Source organism: Panulirus ornatus, chromosome 45 (genome assembly GCF_036320965.1).
Source record: "Panulirus ornatus isolate Po-2019 chromosome 45, ASM3632096v1, whole genome shotgun sequence".
Taxonomy (NCBI): domain Eukaryota; kingdom Metazoa; phylum Arthropoda; class Malacostraca; order Decapoda; family Palinuridae; genus Panulirus; species Panulirus ornatus.
Genome location: NC_092268.1, coordinates 6,732,409 through 6,751,071, shown reverse-complemented (window position 1 = coordinate 6,751,071; position 18,663 = coordinate 6,732,409). Strand labels below are relative to the sequence as shown.

The following is an 18,663-nucleotide window of genomic DNA, read 5'->3' as shown; positions in this document are numbered from 1 at the left end:
TATGTATATACATGTGTATGTGGGTGGGTTGGGCCATTCTTTTGTCTGTTTTCTTGCGCTACCTCGCTAACGCGGGAGTCAGTGACAAAGCAAAATAAATAAATGCATGGATATATTTAATTCAGCATATTTAATTGCACCAATGCTGAGATTTTCAACAAAATTCAAGTTTTGAAAAACTCAAGAACAATGCATTTTACTGAAATTTGGAAGTACTTCAGATTTTAGTGAAAATCTCATTACAGATGTTATTCCTTATGCTGAAGTGGCTGGAGTCAAGTCACTGTATTTCATAATATGCATGTTATTGGCACTTGGGACAATTCTATTAATATTTCTTTGCTAATTACTCAACTACTTAGCCTAAATTTAAGTTTGTGACAACAAACTGTTACCTTCCAATTCATGGTCATCACCTCTCTTTCAGCTACTACACTTTATTCTACAGGTTTCCATTAAGTTTACTTAATTAGCTTCAAGCTAAAATCTTTCTCATTCACTAACATGATGGCAAGCTACTATACAAGAAAAGTGCAACAGACCTTGTCATGATATATGAGCAACTGGCTCTCAGTATACACAGGTGAAATACACATAGATAACCTTAACTGGCACAGATTTAATCTGGATCTTATGAATACTAAATACAGGGGATCCTCTTACCACCAAAATCTTGGCCAAAAGGGCACTCAATTACCATACACAGCACATTGTACGACGGGAGTGCTTAAGTGTCATTTTACATCACAGATAAAACCAACTTGAGCATTTGCAGGCACATTTCAGAATTATTTAAGAATCTAATGAATGATGACAACATTAAACAAGTCCCCATAGGACGAAGGAAAAGGAACATCCAAGATTAATGCCAAGTTTCCCTTGATAATCTACAGAAAAACAATGTGAAATCAACAGATAGTCAAATCTCTTAGAATGCCCATGTTCAAAACATCAAATACATTACATGAAACTGAAACTGGTTGCCTAATGGAGACTATAAAAATATTTCAAAGAGATACAAACAATGTGAAGACAGAGTTTAGGGGATGTAATCAGAGATAGAAGACATTATATGTACAAGTTAATGAGATTTCACTTTTCATTCTTCTATGTAGTTACAGAAAAAATGTCTTTTATTCCTGCATGATATATGACACATATATGCAATGTATATCAGTATAAAGAAATACACCAACAGAATTTCAATTAATTTTGAGAAATGATACACTAATAAACCAAGTTCTACTCTTCTCGTATAACTACTGTTGTTGTTAGTCCATTTCGTTGTTACATCTAGGATAGACAACTTTCAGCTACAGCTCTGAGGTTTCTTATGGAAAATGAAATATGATTTCAGGAAACGCGCTAATCTTGGAGCTTTACCATTTACGTCATCAGGAGTTACCAATGGCCATTGAGAGATGACTTTCTAATATACTAATGCTGGGATCATTTTTATAATTATTTAGGTAAATAGTAACCAAATGACAGGTATACATGGCAATCCATGTGCAATCATGCATTACTAAAACAGTTGGCAGATACCTCAAGGGTTCACTGGTAATTACTGCAAAGCTTCATTATGTTTTAAACTCTTATGAAATTCCCTGATTCTTCCCTCACATCTTAACTTCCGTTCAAATTGCCTGGTTTTTCCCTCCTGGGAATTATTCACAGTTTTTGATCTTCCCTCTCCTGTGGGAGCCCAGAATAATGTCAGATATATGACTATATCAACTGAGCCACAGATATGGAAAATCATCACATATCTAAAAAACTAGTATTTCTATATTTTGCAGTGAAGGAATGTTTACACTCACAGTTTTATCCACTGCACCAATGAAAAAGCACCAAATGTTTCAAAGTTAAATTTCATTGCGATACCTCTTAATAACCGCTTACACACAGAGCATACCATATAACTTGACAAGTCATATGGTCTACAAGTATTTTGAAATGTCTACTGAGAGTAAAATAACATGAACCAACTTGAGCAAAAGACAGATGAAATTTTTTTTAACTGTGCGGTATCTTGTTTGAACATTTGCCCTTAAAAGTACTTGATATATCCCTGAATATTCCCAAAGTATTAACGAAAATATATTTCCCTTATCAAAAAAAAACATGATTCAAAGTTAATCTTCCTCAAACGGTGAGGTGTAGGCTTCCATGGGAGGACAGGTACAGACAAGATTGCGGTCACCATAAATATCATCAATGCGGCCCACAGTTGGCCACCACTTCGTTTCTGGTCGAACAAATGGCTGAAATAAAACAATAATGATTAGTCATTAAATATTCATTTGAACAATGTAACAAAGATCCTGCATGTAACAAATGAGACATCCGGTTAAAAGCACACTAGGATGAGGAGGAGAACATTATATAAGATACAGAATTAGAGGAAGTGATCATGTAACGCTCAAGTTTGACTTAGTGGTAAATGAAGACATAAAAAGAGAAGATACGGTCCCTGAGAATGGGTTTAGGATTGGTATAATTCCATGTCACACAAAAACTCAATACTTGTGACAACAGCAAGAATGTCTTTTCCCATACTGTTTTCCTAGCATGTAAATGCTTCACTAACTATATGGTCTAAAAAGGAATTAAAACAGGTCTTGCCTTGAATCTAAAGTAAATATTTACTGCCAGTATCCTACACATTATTTCTTTTCTACTTCCAAAAGAATAAATATGTACTGTCAGCATCTACACATTATTTCTTGTTTCCAACAAAACATAATTTTCTTTCTGTTAGTGACCAAAATGGCATGGGCAAAACATGCCTCAATCTAGGCTATAGCAGGTAAGAGTACAAAGTAAAAGTATAAATCAATAATGGCTCAGCACATGTTCATAGACCCAACTCTTAGAGGGAAGAGAGTCATATATGGAGAAGGAAAGACAAAAGAAGAAAGAAAAATTCCACAGCTTTGCCGTTTGAGCAAAGAAGGAAACATCATAGCAGCCAATGATCTGAGTACACCATCAAACATTCTGATTTGACAGACTTAGAATAAAATCCATAGCTGGAATTTATTCTTATAATATAAAGTAGTGTATTTCCAACCTTATTGGCTGTACTATCACATAAGATAGACCCCTTATTTAGCAGGAAAAATCTAGAGAAAATATAATGCAAAACCACTATTCTGGAAAAAAAGTTTCATACGCAGTGAAAAATATGGTATGCCCCCAAGACTCAAGAAACTTATTGCAGGAATGCTAATGAAAGTACTGTATTTTCTACCACGTTAGATTCACTGTTGCAGAAGATGCACCCCTTATTCAGCTGAGAATATCTAGGAAAAATAAAGATCCAAGCCATTTTTTTTTCTTTTTTGGAAAAGTGTCTTACACAGTGAGAAATATGTCCCCTTAGACTCGAGAAACTTACCGCAGGGAATGCTGCCTGTTCTCTTGTGTATGGCCTGTCCCAGGAGGATGATATTACAGTAACCTGGGGGTGAGGTGACATATTCAGTGGGTTGCATGCAGCATCAGACTTTCCTTCTTCAAGATCTCTGATTTCATTGCGAATCACTAGAAAGGAAAATGAAATGTATGAGTCAAATGCACTCAGACCTAATCAATAACCAATTTTCATCAAGTGAAATAACCTCCATAAAATCTTAACAATTCCGTCAGCTACAAAACATTCTCAATAAAACCTTAATGAAGAGCACAGTTGTCTAAAATACAGGAACCTAAAGAATTATGCACATTTGGTTTACGTCATTTTTGGAATAATGCACATGGTCTATTTGCACTTTCATTTTTAATTATGCAGGCTTACATTTGGCATAATGCAATCATCAACAAACTGGCAGCAAGTGCTGTGTGAGAAGCGTGCTCTTGCTATATTTGACGAGGGTGACCTACACACAGACCAGAATTTAAAGGTGGCCAGAAATCAGGGACTATAAAGAAATCCACCTTGAGAAGACATTGAAGGCTAAGCAGACAACACTAGATCTCTCTTTTTGAAGAAAAAGGGCACTCAAAGAGAAATAGCCATCAACAGCTGCGACATAATAGCTTAATTCACTAGACCACCACCAACACCTTCCACAACTATGTCATCTGACCCAGTTACCCACTTCCCCAGTAACTCCTCCAATAACCTCCTTCCATCCCAACAGCACCAGTAAGCTAGTATTAAGTTTGTCATTTTCTCAACTAAAATTCTTTGTACGCTATATGGTAGAATCTTAAATTTCCTGGAACATGTATATTGCAGTTTTTGCCGATATACTACTCAGCTCTCCCTTACTGACTATTTGATTGATGTTTTTTGATTTACACAAACAATTTCAAGAACATAATTATCATGTAGAGAGAGTTCCCTGTACTACTTCACATATATTCATAAAAAGCTTTGATATTCATGACTGTCCAAACCACTACTTCAAAAAGTTCATTGTACAGACCTTAACACAAAACACTCAAAACCAATAAAGTTCATGAAATATTTTAGGGATTCTCTATAAACAAACATCACAAGGAATCTCTGACAGACTTTCTGTAATCTATTGTAATATTTCCTTAGTACAATGAATAAATATTAAGTTGTACCACTCTATGAAAAAATCTTTACAATAAGTAAATAAGTAAATATTACGTTGCATCACTATGAAAAAAACTTTGAAAGCAATGAATGCTCCATGAATAATAAGAAAAACCAACATTGTGAATGGGACACTGGACCCTTAATATTAAGGTTGATGATACAACGATCAGAATTTTTTCATTATTTGAAATGTTTTCCTCCCTTTACCACCCTCATTACACATTTTATAAAAAATGATGTAGATTAGTAAAAAGTTTTAAAAACACACAGTTACATTCCTTCAGCGTCTATAAGTGGGGTCAAGAAAAATATGGAGTAAAATCTCCAACTGCATTGCTATGCTTGAGCATCGATATAAAAATTGAGCTGACTCAGCAAGGCTGCATTAGGAACAAATGAACGATGGTCCATGATTACTTCATCTGCCCTTGATCAGCCCACTGACAGCATCCCTTCCACATACCACATCAATCCATTTCATTCTATCCACAGCAGGCCTCTCATCCTCCTGAATGTTCAAGCTACCAAAACTTAAAGCTTATTTCACTCTAGCCTTCCACCTCCTTCAAGTTCTCCCCCACTTCCTTGCTTCCTCCACTCCTGATATGTATCCTTTCGTCAGGTTTTCTTTGCTCATCCTCTCCATACAACCGAACTATTTCAGCACACCCTGGTCAGACTTCTCAATCAGACTGTGCTTACCACCATATCTCCCATGACCCTTGTCATTCCTTTCATGATCAATCATCCTCATACCTTCCAGCATCCTCAGGCATCTCAATTCCAACACATTCAACCTCTTTCATTCGTTTGCATGTTTATATTATCTTTGTGTGTGGATACAGTTTAATTTTCATTCCATCTCTGGCTATCACAGATGGGTATCTCCCCTCATGAAAAGGAAGTGTTCAACTGTCTTTATGATGTACAACTGTACAATTCAGTAAGCCACATCAATATATGTAACAGCCATCCATGGTGACCAGCTCCAAGATGGAAACTGGACATGATAATCATAACCATCAAGTTATTCTCTTGTGTAATATCCAACTCAAAACTAGTTAAAACTTCTGCAATCCATATACTTACTGATCAAAGCATCACAAAATCGATCAAGTTCTGCTTTGTCTTCGGATTCTGTTGGTTCTACCATAAGACTCCCGGCAACAGGCCATGACATAGTTGGTGCATGGAAACCTGTAGATGAGAGCGAAAAAGCAAAAGCTCATGTTAATGATACATCTAAAAATTCATACACAAAATATACTTATTTCATTTCTACACTAATGTGTAATGCAGTAGAGGTGTAAGTAGTGTGGAAGTGAAGAAAGGGTTAAGGGAGAGCACAGTTCTCCTGACCCTGACCTGTGCATGGATATTGGATTAGTCACAGGGCTCAAGAATCCAGGCTTTGGCAATGTGCTACTTGAAACGGGCATGTGGTATGACTATATAAAACGAAGAAAGTCATGAGGGGATGCATGGGAAATCTGGTGCGGCTGGGAATGCAAAGAGAATGAATTGTGGAATGGTAGAGTGGCTGAAACATAATACTTTGAGGTGGTTTGGGAGCGCGGAAATAATGCAAGACAGGGAGTTTACAAGGAGAGTGCATGATAATATAAGGGATTGGGGTGTGAGGAAGACCACAAGTGACATGGGAAAAAAGTGTGGAAGAATACTGGAGGGAGAGAAATAGGGAGGAAGAATGCATGGAATCTCATATGTGTGAAAGGCATGTAAGGACAGGGATAAGTGAAGACTCCTTGCTGTGACCACTCCCTTGATGGGAGCTCCCAAAGGGGAACAGGCATCAAAGTTGCAGACAGACAGAGTAATGCATCAGAAACCTTTTTGCTATGGAAGAATAAAGTTCATATCTAGTCTAATTTGTCTTCTAAACAGCATCTTACACAATACTTATCTCCACTTATATCAAAGCTAGGAACCCAATAAAATGCTTCAAACACATTTTAATGTGCATACTTAAATCAAAATTAGAACAGTAAAACCACACGGGCACTAAACTGCCATTCACATACCTTTACAAGAGGGCATAACTAGTGCTAACACTATACTTCTATACTTCTGCCCTTGTGCTTTTGTATGTTACTCCACAATGCCCACATATACACCCAAATAATAAAGTCCTTACCTCCTGTCCCTTTATGCTAAACACTCCTTTTTCTCACCTCTTTTTTACCGCTCCTATCTTATCAAGGTAGCGTAAGAAAACATACAATGGCTTCATGTATCATGTACTGAAAACAAAGCATATCATCCACAGCTTTAACACAAAATATTCCATGGTTTACTTTGGCTACTTCATATCCCATGGCTCAGTTTGCTAACAGTATGTCAACACCTATACACTATGTCAACCTAACTCATTATATCTACAAGATGCTTCTCACCTTCCTAAACGATCAGGCCCTATTACCCAAAAATCTTCCTCACCCTAGCCTTCTATCTCCTCCTTAGTCTCCCTCTTCTCTTTTCTCCCTCCATCTGACACATACAAATATCCTCTTAACAAATCTCGTATCTGCTCATCCTCTCCACAACTTTAAACAATTTTAGCACATCACGGTCAACCTTCTCATTAAGACTCATTTAGACTAACCATTTCCAGTGTCATTCCTTAAATGAACAACTGCTGCAAAATTTTGAAGTTTTGGTTTTGTTTTGTTTGTACCCAGAAAGACCTGCTAGATAAATATAAGCTCTGTCTGGTTAATAACTGCTTGGCACAATGGTGATGGAAATCGCTGAGCCTTTGCTTCAGGTATGGCAAGTCATTACTCTTCTTAGACAACAACACTGATAATCTGCTTGCAGTTTTGCTAATTGCAATCAAATACCATGATCCAACTGCATTTGCCACCTGTGTTTATGCATGCATGTATTCATCATCAAAGTGTTGATGAGTTTACACAATGAGTTTACACATGAAAAACTAAAACTTTTGCCATATCAATTGTTGAATGTGTGATTCATTTGTAAAAGATTGTGCATGCAAGTTCAGCTTTAAAGTCTTTCTGTGTGAGCATAAACAAAACACATGCATTTGTTCTGAACATCTGCATGTTCATTTTTCAACTTTAATCACTGTGTATGACATAATGGCTATGTAAAATACTGAAGCTGATGATTTCCCAGTACCTACCATAGTCCTGCAGACGTTTAGCAATATCTGTTGCTTCAACACCTGCTGTCTTCTTAAATTCTCGCATATCAAGTATGAACTCATGGGCAACCATATCATTGTTTCCACGATACAAAACCTGAGGGCAAATAAGAAAGCTTTTACATTTTGTTAAATACCAATTTAATCGTATCTATGCATATCAACACACTCAAGGTTTAATGGAATGACAATTAACAAAATGCTCTTAAAATCCAGTCTCCATACCTTGTAGTGTTTTTCTAAACGTTTGGCCATGTAGTTAGCATTCAATATGGCAACTTGAGTTGCTTTTCGTAGTCCCTTTGGGCCCATCATCTACAGAGAAAAAAATTTCAATATAATACTGAGCAAATACTTACCAGAAAAATTAACCAATGAACTGAATAACAAATATTTGATTTCCATAAGAAATCATCAAACACCTACATAGCAAAAGAATTAAAAGAAAAGCCACAAGAAACAGGTACAGTAAAGTTTATCACTCTCATAATCTCCCTCCATCAATTTCTCACCTTAACATAAGCCCAAGAAATGGGAAGAATTGCAGCAGAACCATATGGTGCTGCAGATACAACGCCAAAGCTACGAGCTCGTTTCTGCATCAAAGCCATAGGATCCACAATTGGGTGGCTTGGTAGGTACGGCTCCAAATGACGCTTACTAAATAACAAAGAAAATGATAATTCGGTGTCAGTGACCTTTGATCTTTTTCAAGAAAATGTTATTAAGACTAAATCTTTACATATATCATAGAAGCAGCTTACGTTAACTCATTAATTCCTAGACCAAGAGAAAAACAAAATGTCTTTTTTTTTTTTTTTTGTCGCTGTCTCCCGCGTTTGCGAGGTAGCGCAAGGAAACAGACGAAAGAAATGGCCCAACCCACCCCCATACACATGTATATACATACGTCCACACACGCAAATATACATACCTACACAGCTTTCCATGGTTTACCCCAGACGCTTCACATGCCTTGATTCAATCCACTGACAGCACGTCAGCCCCGGTATACCACATCGCTCCAATTCACTCTGTTCCTTGCCCTCCTTTCACCCTCCTGCATGTTCAGGCCCCGATCACACAAGATATGTCTTATATTCATCTTTTTTTTTTAGTTAGCTAAGATGGCACAGGCGACTGAAACCCTTATCAAAGCCATCCCATTAATGCTCTATCTCTCAGTCTCTAGCTGCCATGTGTAATGCATCAAAACCACAGCTCCCTATCCACATCCAGGCCCCACAGACCTTTCTGTGGTTTACACCAAATGCTTCACACACCCTGGTTCAGTCCACTGACAGCATGTTGACCCCAGTATACTACATCGTTCCAATTCACTCTATTCTTTGCAAGTCTCTCACCCTCCTGTATGTTCAGGCCCTGATCACTTAAAATCTTTCACTCCATCCTTCCACCTCCAATTTGGTCTCTTGCTTCTTGTTCCCTCCAACTCTGATACATATATCCTCTATGTCAATCTTTCCTCACTCATTCTCTCCATATGTCCAAACCATTTCAATACACCATCTTCTGTTGTCTCAAACACACTTTTTATTTCCATACATCTCCTACCCTTTCATTACTTACTCGATCAAACCACATCACACCACATATAGTCCTCAAACATTTCATTTCCAACACATCAACCCTCCTATGTACAACCCGATCTATAGCCCATGCCTCGCAACCATTTAACATTGTTGGGACTACTATTCCTTCAAACATACCCATTTTTGTTCTCTGAGATAACATTCTCTCCTTCCACACATTCTTCATCGCTCCCAATACCTTTTTTTCATACATGTTAACCATTTCCCGCTTGGCTGAGGAAGTGTTAAGAATAGAATTCTCTCTACTCATTAGCTGCTGACCATCTCCACAATTTAGCAGGTGAAGAGAACGCTCAAAATACCACTTACTTCTTCAAAAAAAAAAACATGAAATAAAAAAGGGATGATTAAGCAAGTATACTCTAGGAGTACAATTGCAACTGGGAGGTATAGGGAAAAAATAAAGGCTAAAACAACAGCACTATGTGTTTTTGAGAAAAAAGGAAGAGTGGAAAATTTAAGAACATGTGGTACCACAGTACTACTACAGTAAGCATGATGAACACAAAACTCAATGGGAGGAGCACTTACTTAACTTTCTCAGTAGTGGCACTTCACAGCATGACTAAGGTGCCAACTAGTTTACTGGAGGAATATTGACTACACACAATACATGTCATAATAAGTCCAATTTCACTCACACTCCAATAGGTCCCATGCCTGGCCCTCCACCACCATGAGGAATACAGAAAGTCTTGTGTAAGTTTAGATGGGAGACGTCAGAACCAATGTCTCCAGGACGACATAAACCAACCTGGGCATTCATGTTTGCCCCATCAAGATATACCTGTTGAAAGAAAATGTGTCATTATTACATACAAAATTATAGATATGAGGACTATCAACCATAAAAGTTGGAAGGCCTTTTTCTTCTGAAGTGACTGGGAGACTGGCTGTCTGCAAGAACTTCACAACTAGAATATTCTAGTGGCATCTCAACTCCCTGACAAACTCGCACTGACAGAAACCACCAGCCAAAAGCTAGTTGCATTCACCGGAGCAACACCATAAAAGACACAGCTAAACAAGAAGTTGAACGAGAGATGATTACTCTGAAAATGACTGCTAATGTCACTGAAGATGAAGAAGGCTCACATATTTTCTCTTTCAGGTATCTATCACCTGGCATTCAGAGCCTTATACTGGATAATAAGTAAGTGAAAGGAAAAACCTGTCACCAGAAGTTCTTAAATAACCTGTATGCTAAAAATAAAGCACCCTTTATGGACTAAAACAGATTATATTACCCTAAGAAAATAATTCATTATAAGGGTAAAAATATAAGCCCTTGGAAAGGAAAGCACTTGTAAAGCTGTTGGTGTAGTGACTTTATGATATTATGAAGCTAGTCTGCAAGACCCTTGTGAAACAGGCTGACTTTGATGAACATCGATTAATTGAGAGATTACAACACAAGTCTTATTGACTAATATACATTTGAATCAGTTCAAATAAAGTTAAACTTACATTCAAATACCACAGCTGATATTATTGTAATTAACCCTCTAAGTAACCCTCTTAAAGTTAAAAATGTATGCTAGAAAGCCATATGGCTCCATGTGACAGTATTTTTGACGCACAAAAATCAGATATAGTTCTTGTACTGCCAGAAAATAATGATAAAGTAACTGCAAAGGCCACTCTCAAAACATCTAGCTCCAAACTTTCATTATATATCTACAATTCTGTCAGTACTAATGAAATATGTCACTGACTTGTACCACACTACATGTGGTGAGGGACAGTTATATTCTGGTGTCTATACACTGTCTAGGAATGCAGTCCCACTTAAATGACATACCCACTCTCCATGACCAATCCTTTTAGTCTGTCACTTTACAAATCTCCATGTGATTACAGAATCACACATGAAGTCTTTATGAAAGTGAAATGCACAAATGTAAATATTTCTGTCTTGAGTAGTATTGCTGCCATACAAAGATATAATGGACTCCCGTGGTGTAGTGATTAGCGTTGCTGACTATTGCGCATTCATGGGCCGCCCAGGGTCGAGTGCATAGGTTCGAATCCTAGTTGCAGCAATAGGTCCACAGTCATCCCAGTTGTTCATCCACCCCTAGAGGTTGGATGATAAAACGGGTACCTAACTGAAGCTAGGGTTCAGTCCACTGACAGCATGTCGACACTGGTATACCACATCATTCCAATTCACTCTATTCCTTGCACGCCTTTCACCCTCCTGTATGTTCAGGCCCCGATCACAAAATTTTTTCCCTCCATCCTTCCACCTCCAATTTGGTCTCCAGCTTCCCCTTATTCCCTCCACCTCTGACACATATATCCTCTTTGTCAACCTTTCCTCACTCATTCTCTCCATATGTCCAAACCACTTCAACACACCCTCTTCTGCCCTCTCAACCACACACTTTTTATTTCTACATCTCCCTCTTACCCTTTCATTACTTACTTGATTAAACCACCTCACACAACATATTGTTCTCAAACATTTCATTTTCAACACATCCACCCTCCTCCGTACAAACCTATCTATAGCCATGACTCACAACCATACAATAACTATTATTCCTTCAAACGTACCCATTTTTGCTCTTCAAGATAACATTCTCTCCTTCCACACATTCTTCATTGCTCCCAGAATCTTCACCCACTCCCCCACCCAGTGACTCGCCTCCACTTCCATGGTTCCAGTTGCCGCCAAATCCTAAAGCACTTCACTTCCTCTAAATTTTTCTCTATTCAAACTTATCCCAACCAACTTGTCCCTCAACCACATTGAACCTAATAACCTTGCCCTTATTCACATTTACCCTCAGCTTTCTCCTTTCAACACTTTTCCAAACGCAGTCACCAACTTCTGCAGTTTCTCACTTGAATCAGTCACAAGTGCTGTATCATTGGTGAACAACAACTGATTCACTTCCCAGGCCCTCTCATCCCCAGTGGACTGCATACCTGCCCCTCTCTCCAAAACTTTTGCATTTACCTCCCTAACCACCCCATCCATAAATAAATCAAACAACCATGAGGACATCACACCTTACCCCAGTACCACAGACTGACATTCAATACAAATCAATCTGTTTTTTGAAATATTTCTCACACATTCTCCAAAACAAACACCTGATCCACACATCCTCTAATACTTCTGAAACCACACTGCTCTTCCCCAGTCTGATGCTCTGTACATGCCTTCACCCTCTCAATCAATACCCTCCCATATAATTTCCCAGGAATACTCGACAAACTTTTTTTTTTTTTTTTTTTTTTTTTATACTTTGTCGCTGTCTCCCCTTTATCCCCTTTGCCTATGTACAATGGCACTATGCATGCATTCTGCCAATCCTTAGGCACATCACCATAATCCATACATACAATGAATATCCTTACCAACTAATCAACAACACAGTCACCCCTATTCTTAATTAAGGTTTAATCTTACTTAAACCTTTATCAACTCTGCATTTGTCAGCTGACTGTGGGTACTGCAGTTCTCAATTGATTTTAAAAAAAATTCTACATGTATTGTTTGTCTTACCAAACAAAAGTCTTTTCCGGTAAAATATACTGACACATTGCATGTATAGTGAGATCAATCAAATGTATAGATGTTCAAGTTACAACAATGCTAGGTGTTCAATGCATCTAAGCTCAACAGTATAATATATACACATCTTGCTGTCCACACAGTTTATAATACCAAATTATGTGTTCCACTAACTATATACATCTATATATTGTGCATTATCCCTGGGGATAGGGGAGAAAGAATACTGCCCATGTATTCCCTGCTTGTCACAGAAAGTGACTAAAAGGGGTGGGAGTGGGGGACCAGAAATCCTCCCCTCCTGTTTCACTTTTCCAAAAGAAACAGAGAAGGGGGCCAAGTAAGGACTTTTACCTCTACGGCTCAGTTACCTATTCTTGATGCTACCTTGTTAATGGGGGAAATGGTGATTAGGTATGAAAATAAAGATACTCTACATTATCTATATAAACATGCTGCCTAAGCAGTGCAAAAGTGATGCAATATCCCCCACGACATTTTGATGGTTACTGACCAGCTACATTGAAAAATTGTGGATGAAGGATGTAGACACATCAAATCGGCAGTAATTGCTTCCTGACTCACTTTGACTCTGCTGTCTAAGATACCAAAGATTTTTATATGCCCAAGGCTGTATAGGGCACACTGGCATTCAACTGCTAGAGGCTTCCTATGGATAAAAAAAAAGCTAAATGTAATAACTATAATGATGAGCCAAAGCCACTGGAAAAGATGAGAAATGGGATTTTGATGCACACAGTGCTAGTTTCAGGCAACATGATCACCAGCTTAAAAAGTATGGGGATATGAAGTACCTGCCCACCAGCTTCGTGAACCATCTCACACACATCCTTCACGTTGTCTTCAAATACTCCATTGGTGGATGGATACGTGATCATCAGACATGCTAGGTTATTCCGGTGCTTCTCGATCTGCAAATCAAAATATATAAGTAGAAACACTTAAGGTTATTTGTAATGCTTCATGTTCATAAAGCAAACAAAAAGAAATACAATGAATTAATAGTGATACTCTCATGATAACATGCAATTTAATCCTAATATCCTCTAGCAGACGTATACTAGGATCTCAATACTCTATGTGATTTACAGAACCCCATCAAGTCTGAATGAAAAGCATCAGAATAAAAAGCCATATACACAAGTGGTTGCTTTGCGGTAGTCACTGCAATGAAGGAAGAGGTGGTGGCTGAAATAGTGGCAGAGATGGCAGTGGAGATGGTCTTAGTGGTAGAGAAGATGACGAAGGTGGTGATAATAGGACTGGTTGTACAAGTGGAGGCATATATGGTGGAGAAAGAGGGTGAGAGAGATGGTAGCACAAGTGACGGTAGTGGAGTGGTGGCTGCAAAGGGCATGGTAGAAACCTTGTCAACTGGGATGGCTGTGGTGGTGGAAGTGGTGTAATGAGTACTTACTGTGTCATACAGCAAACAATGGTCTTAAAAGACTGACCTAAAACTTAACCAAGACTTCTAACTGTGACACCAAAACCGGTTATAGGATGGCTGGGAGACCTTTTGGTTGGGTGCTATTAAGCTAATGAAAAGGGTTACCTTACCGTACATCTAATAGCGGCTAAGTGTCTTTCAATCGTTAAAAAATAATTAAGTCAATATCCCTGGGGACAGGGGAGAAAGAATACTTCCCACACATTCCTCACGTGTCGTAGAAGGCAACTAAAGGGGACGGGAGCGGGGGCTGGAAACCCTCCCCTCCTTGTATTTTAACTTTCTAAAAGGAGAAAACAGGAGTAGTCATGCAGGGAGTGCTCATCCTCCTCGTAGGCTCAGATTGGGGTGTCTAAATGTGTGTGGATGTAACCAAGATGAGAAAAAAGGAGAGATAGGTAGTATGTTAGAGGAAAGGAACCTGGATGTTTTGGCTCTGAGTGAAACGAATCTCAAGGGTAAAGGGGAAGAGTGGTTTGGGAATGTCTTGGGAGTAAAGTCAGGGGTTAGTGAGAGGACAAGAGCAAAGGAAGGAGTAGCACTACTCCTGAAACAGGAGTGATGGGAGTATGTGATAGAGTGTAAGAAAGTAAACTCTAGATTGATATGGGTAAAACTGAAAGCGGATGGAGAGAGATGGGTGATTAGTGCATATGCACCTGGGCATGAGAAGAAAGATCATGAGAGGCAAGTGTTTGGGGAGCAGCTGAGTGTGTTAGCAGCTTTGATGCATGAAACCGGGTTATAGTGATGGGTGATTTGAATGCAAAGGTGAGTAATGTGGCAGTTGAGGGAATAAATGGTGTACATGGGGTATTCAGTGTTGTAAATGGAAATGGTGAAGAGCTTGTAGATTTATGTGCTGAAAAAGGACTGGTGATTGGGAATACCTGGTTTAAAAAGAGATATACATAAGTATGCATATGTAAGTAGGAGAGATGGCCAGAGAGCGTTATTGGATTATGTGTTGATAGGCGCGCGAAAGAGAGACTTTTGGATGTTAATGTGCTGAGAGGTGCAACTGGAGGGATGTCTGATCATTACATTATCTTGCGGAGGCGAATGTGAAGATTTGTAGAGGTTTTCAGAAAAGAAGAGAGAATGTTGGCGTGAAGAGAGTAGTGAGAGTAAGTGAGCTTGGGAAGGAGACCTGTGTGAGAAAGTACCAGGAGAGACTGAGAACAGAATGGAAAAAGGTGAGAACAAAAGAGGTAAGGGGAGTGGGGGAGGAATGGGATGTATTTAGGAAAGTAGTGATGGCTTGTGCAAAAGATGCTTGTGGCATGAGAAGCGTGGGAGGTGGGCAGATTAGAAAGGGTAGTGAGTGGTGGGATGAAGAAGTAAGATTATTAGTGAAAGAGAAGAGAGAGGCATTTGGACGATTTTTGCAGGGAAATAATGCAAATGAGTGGGAGATGTATAAAAGAAAGAGGCAGGAGGTCAAGAGAAAGGTGCAAGAGGTGAAAAAGAGAGCAAAGTAGAGTTGGTGTGAGAGAGTATCATTAAATTTTAGAAAGAATAAAAAGATGTTTTGGAAGGAAGTAAATAAAGTGCGTAAGACAAGGGAACAAATGGGAACTTCAGTGAAGGGGGCTAATGGGGAGGTGATAAGTAGTGGTGATCAGAAGATGATGGAGTGAGTATTTTGAAGGTTTGTTGAATGTGTTTGATAATAGAGTGGCAGATATACGGTGTTTTGGTCGAGGTGGTGTGCAAAGTGCGAAGGTTAGGGAAAATGATTTGCTAAACAGAGAAGAGGTAGTAAAAGCTTTGCAGAAGATGAAAGCCGGCAAGGCAGCGGGTTTGGATGATATTGCATTGGAATTTATCAAAAACGGGGGTGACTATTGTTGACAAAGTTCGTAAGGTTATCTAATGTATGTATGACTCATGATAAGGTGCCTGAGGATTGGCGAAATGCTTGCATAGTGCCATTGTACAAAGGCAAAGGGGATAAAAGGGAGTGCTCAAATTTCAGAGGTATAGGTTTGTTGAGTATTCCTGGGAAATTATATGGGAGGGTATTGATTGAGAGGGTGAAAGCATGTACAGAGCATCAGATTGGGGAAGAGCAGTGTGGTTTCAGAAGTGGTAGAGGATGTGTGGATCAGGTGTTTGCTTTGAAGAATGTATGTGAGAAATACTTAGAAAAGCAAATGGATTTGTATGTAGCATTTATGGATCTGGAGAAGGCATATGAGAGTTGATAGAGATGCTCTGTGGAAGGTATTAAGAAGGTATTAAGTGTGTGAAAGAAGAAAGCTGAGGTTAAGAGAGCAGAAGAGGGTGTTTTGAAATGGTTTGGTCACATGGAGAGAATGAGTGAGGAAAGATTGACAAAGAGGATATATGTGTCAGAGGTGGAGGGAACGAGGAGAAGTGGGAGACCAAATTGGAGGTGAAAGATGGATTGAAAAAGATTTTGAGTGATCAGGGCCTGAACATGCAGGAGGGTGAAAGGCGTGCAAGGAATAGAGTGAATTGGAATGATGTGGTATACCGGGGTCGACGTGCTGTCAATGGATTGAACCAGGACATGTAAAGCATCTGGGGTAAACCATGGAAAGTTCTGTGGGGCCTGGATGTGGAAAGAGCTGTGGTTTCGGTGCATTATTACATGACAGCTAGAGACAGTGTGAATGAATGTGGCCTTTGTTTGTCTTTTCCTAGCGCTAACTCGTGCACATGAGGGGGAGGGGGTTGTTATTTCATGTGTGGTGGGTTGGCGATGGAAATGAATAAAGGCAGACAGTATGAATTATGTACATGTGTATATGTGTATATGTCTGTGTGTGTATGTATATGTATACATTGAGATGTATAGGTAATATATATTTGTGTGTGTGGACGTGTATGTATATACATGTGTATGTGGGTGGGTTGGGCCATTTTTTCGTCTGTTTCCTTGCACTACCTCGCTAATGCGGGAGACAGTGACAAAGCAAAATAATAGAAAATAATCAATATTCTTATTACTCCCTCAGTATGAAAAAATTATAATGCTTCCATAACTGACATTTCCATAATTGAATATTCACTGAAAACATAATTTGGTGGTGAAAATTGCACTTTCATCAAATATTTTGACAAAATTTTTCAAAAATGTAGAAATATGTATGCAATTTAATCTGGGTATTCAAAATGGCCAGAACCATTTCAAAACTGTAGTTCTTGCCTTACAAGTAAAATACATCTACAAAATAAACAATTATATACGTAAAATGCTGACGATACTAAACTTGGAGGTAGAGCTGTAAACAGGCAGGACTGCAAAATGATTCAGAGAGATCTTAACTTACCAGCAGAGTAGTCACACAAGAATATATGTTACAACAACAAACTATTTGGAAACTCTCTAATTTAAATAAATGAAGAAAAGGACCTTGGAGTTGTCATTAGCAACAATTTGAAATACAGTAAACAGTGTCAAGCAGCAAGTAAAAAAGGTAACCAAATATTAAGTTTCATAGCCAGGAACATAGATTATAAGACATCAGAAACAATTCTCACACTTTATAGTTCTCTAGCAAGACCATACCTTAAATATTCAATCCAGTTTTGGTCCCCAAATAATAAAAAAGACGAGGAAAAAGTAGAACAAGTACAAAGAAGAGCGACAAAATTGATCCATTCCCTTAGAAATCTGGCATATGAAGAAAGGCTAAAAGATTGGATCCAAGACAAATGGAATAAAACCCAAAGCTAAAATATGTAGTATGGACATGGGAAAAGCTTCTCTACCTATAGGTGTGTAGAGCACTGAAATAAGTTACCATCAGATGTGGTGAATGCTAAAATTAAGAATACCTTCAGAAGTCATTTAGACAAATATTTCATAAATTCAGGTATACTTTGAGGAAAACACCAGAAATAAATGTATAAACGACAGCAGTAATGGGGACACTAGAAGGCTAATGTGCAGGAGCGGGGAGTCGGAGATAGCTTAAAAAAGTACTGAGCAGATTTACATTCTTTGGTCAAGTCGAATCTTTTTTTTCAAACAACCCAGTCGTGGGCCAATCAGGCCTCCTGTTATCTGTCTTTCTCATGTCAACTCATGTAATGTCTGGTCATATATATTCATGAAGAGAGAGAGCAGTCACTTACTGCAGAAAGAGAATGGTTTTTGACGGCTATGGAGTAAAGTCACTCAAGGGAATAAGGTTACAAGATTTTGTGAAATCTCAGGCACTTTACATGGTGAAAGGTAGTATGGATCTTTTAAGAGTACAATAAAATGGAATTTTAACAAAAGATGCACTCAAGAAACAGATGATGGATTGATGTATGAAA

The 18,663-nt window shown here is 38.5% G+C and overlaps 1 protein-coding gene across 1 annotated transcript in view; it reads right to left on the bottom strand.

Annotated features, from left to right (window-relative positions):
• Nucleotides 1-599: 599 nt before the first annotated feature.
• The window catches only part of LOC139762885 (glycine dehydrogenase (decarboxylating), mitochondrial), a 62,745-nt gene continuing 44,681 nt past the window's right edge, over nucleotides 600-18,663 (bottom strand). The window contains exons 12-19 of the mRNA XM_071688119.1: nucleotides 13,715-13,831; nucleotides 10,015-10,160; nucleotides 8,273-8,420; nucleotides 7,986-8,075; nucleotides 7,740-7,857; nucleotides 5,663-5,770; nucleotides 3,401-3,546; nucleotides 600-2,264 (exon numbers count right to left, since the gene is read on the bottom strand). Of these exons, the coding sequence (XP_071544220.1) occupies nucleotides 2,136-2,264; nucleotides 3,401-3,546; nucleotides 5,663-5,770; nucleotides 7,740-7,857; nucleotides 7,986-8,075; nucleotides 8,273-8,420; nucleotides 10,015-10,160; nucleotides 13,715-13,831 (1,002 nt within the window). The 3' untranslated portion in view covers nucleotides 600-2,135. The remainder of the gene's footprint in view (nucleotides 2,265-3,400; nucleotides 3,547-5,662; nucleotides 5,771-7,739; nucleotides 7,858-7,985; nucleotides 8,076-8,272; nucleotides 8,421-10,014; nucleotides 10,161-13,714; nucleotides 13,832-18,663) is intronic.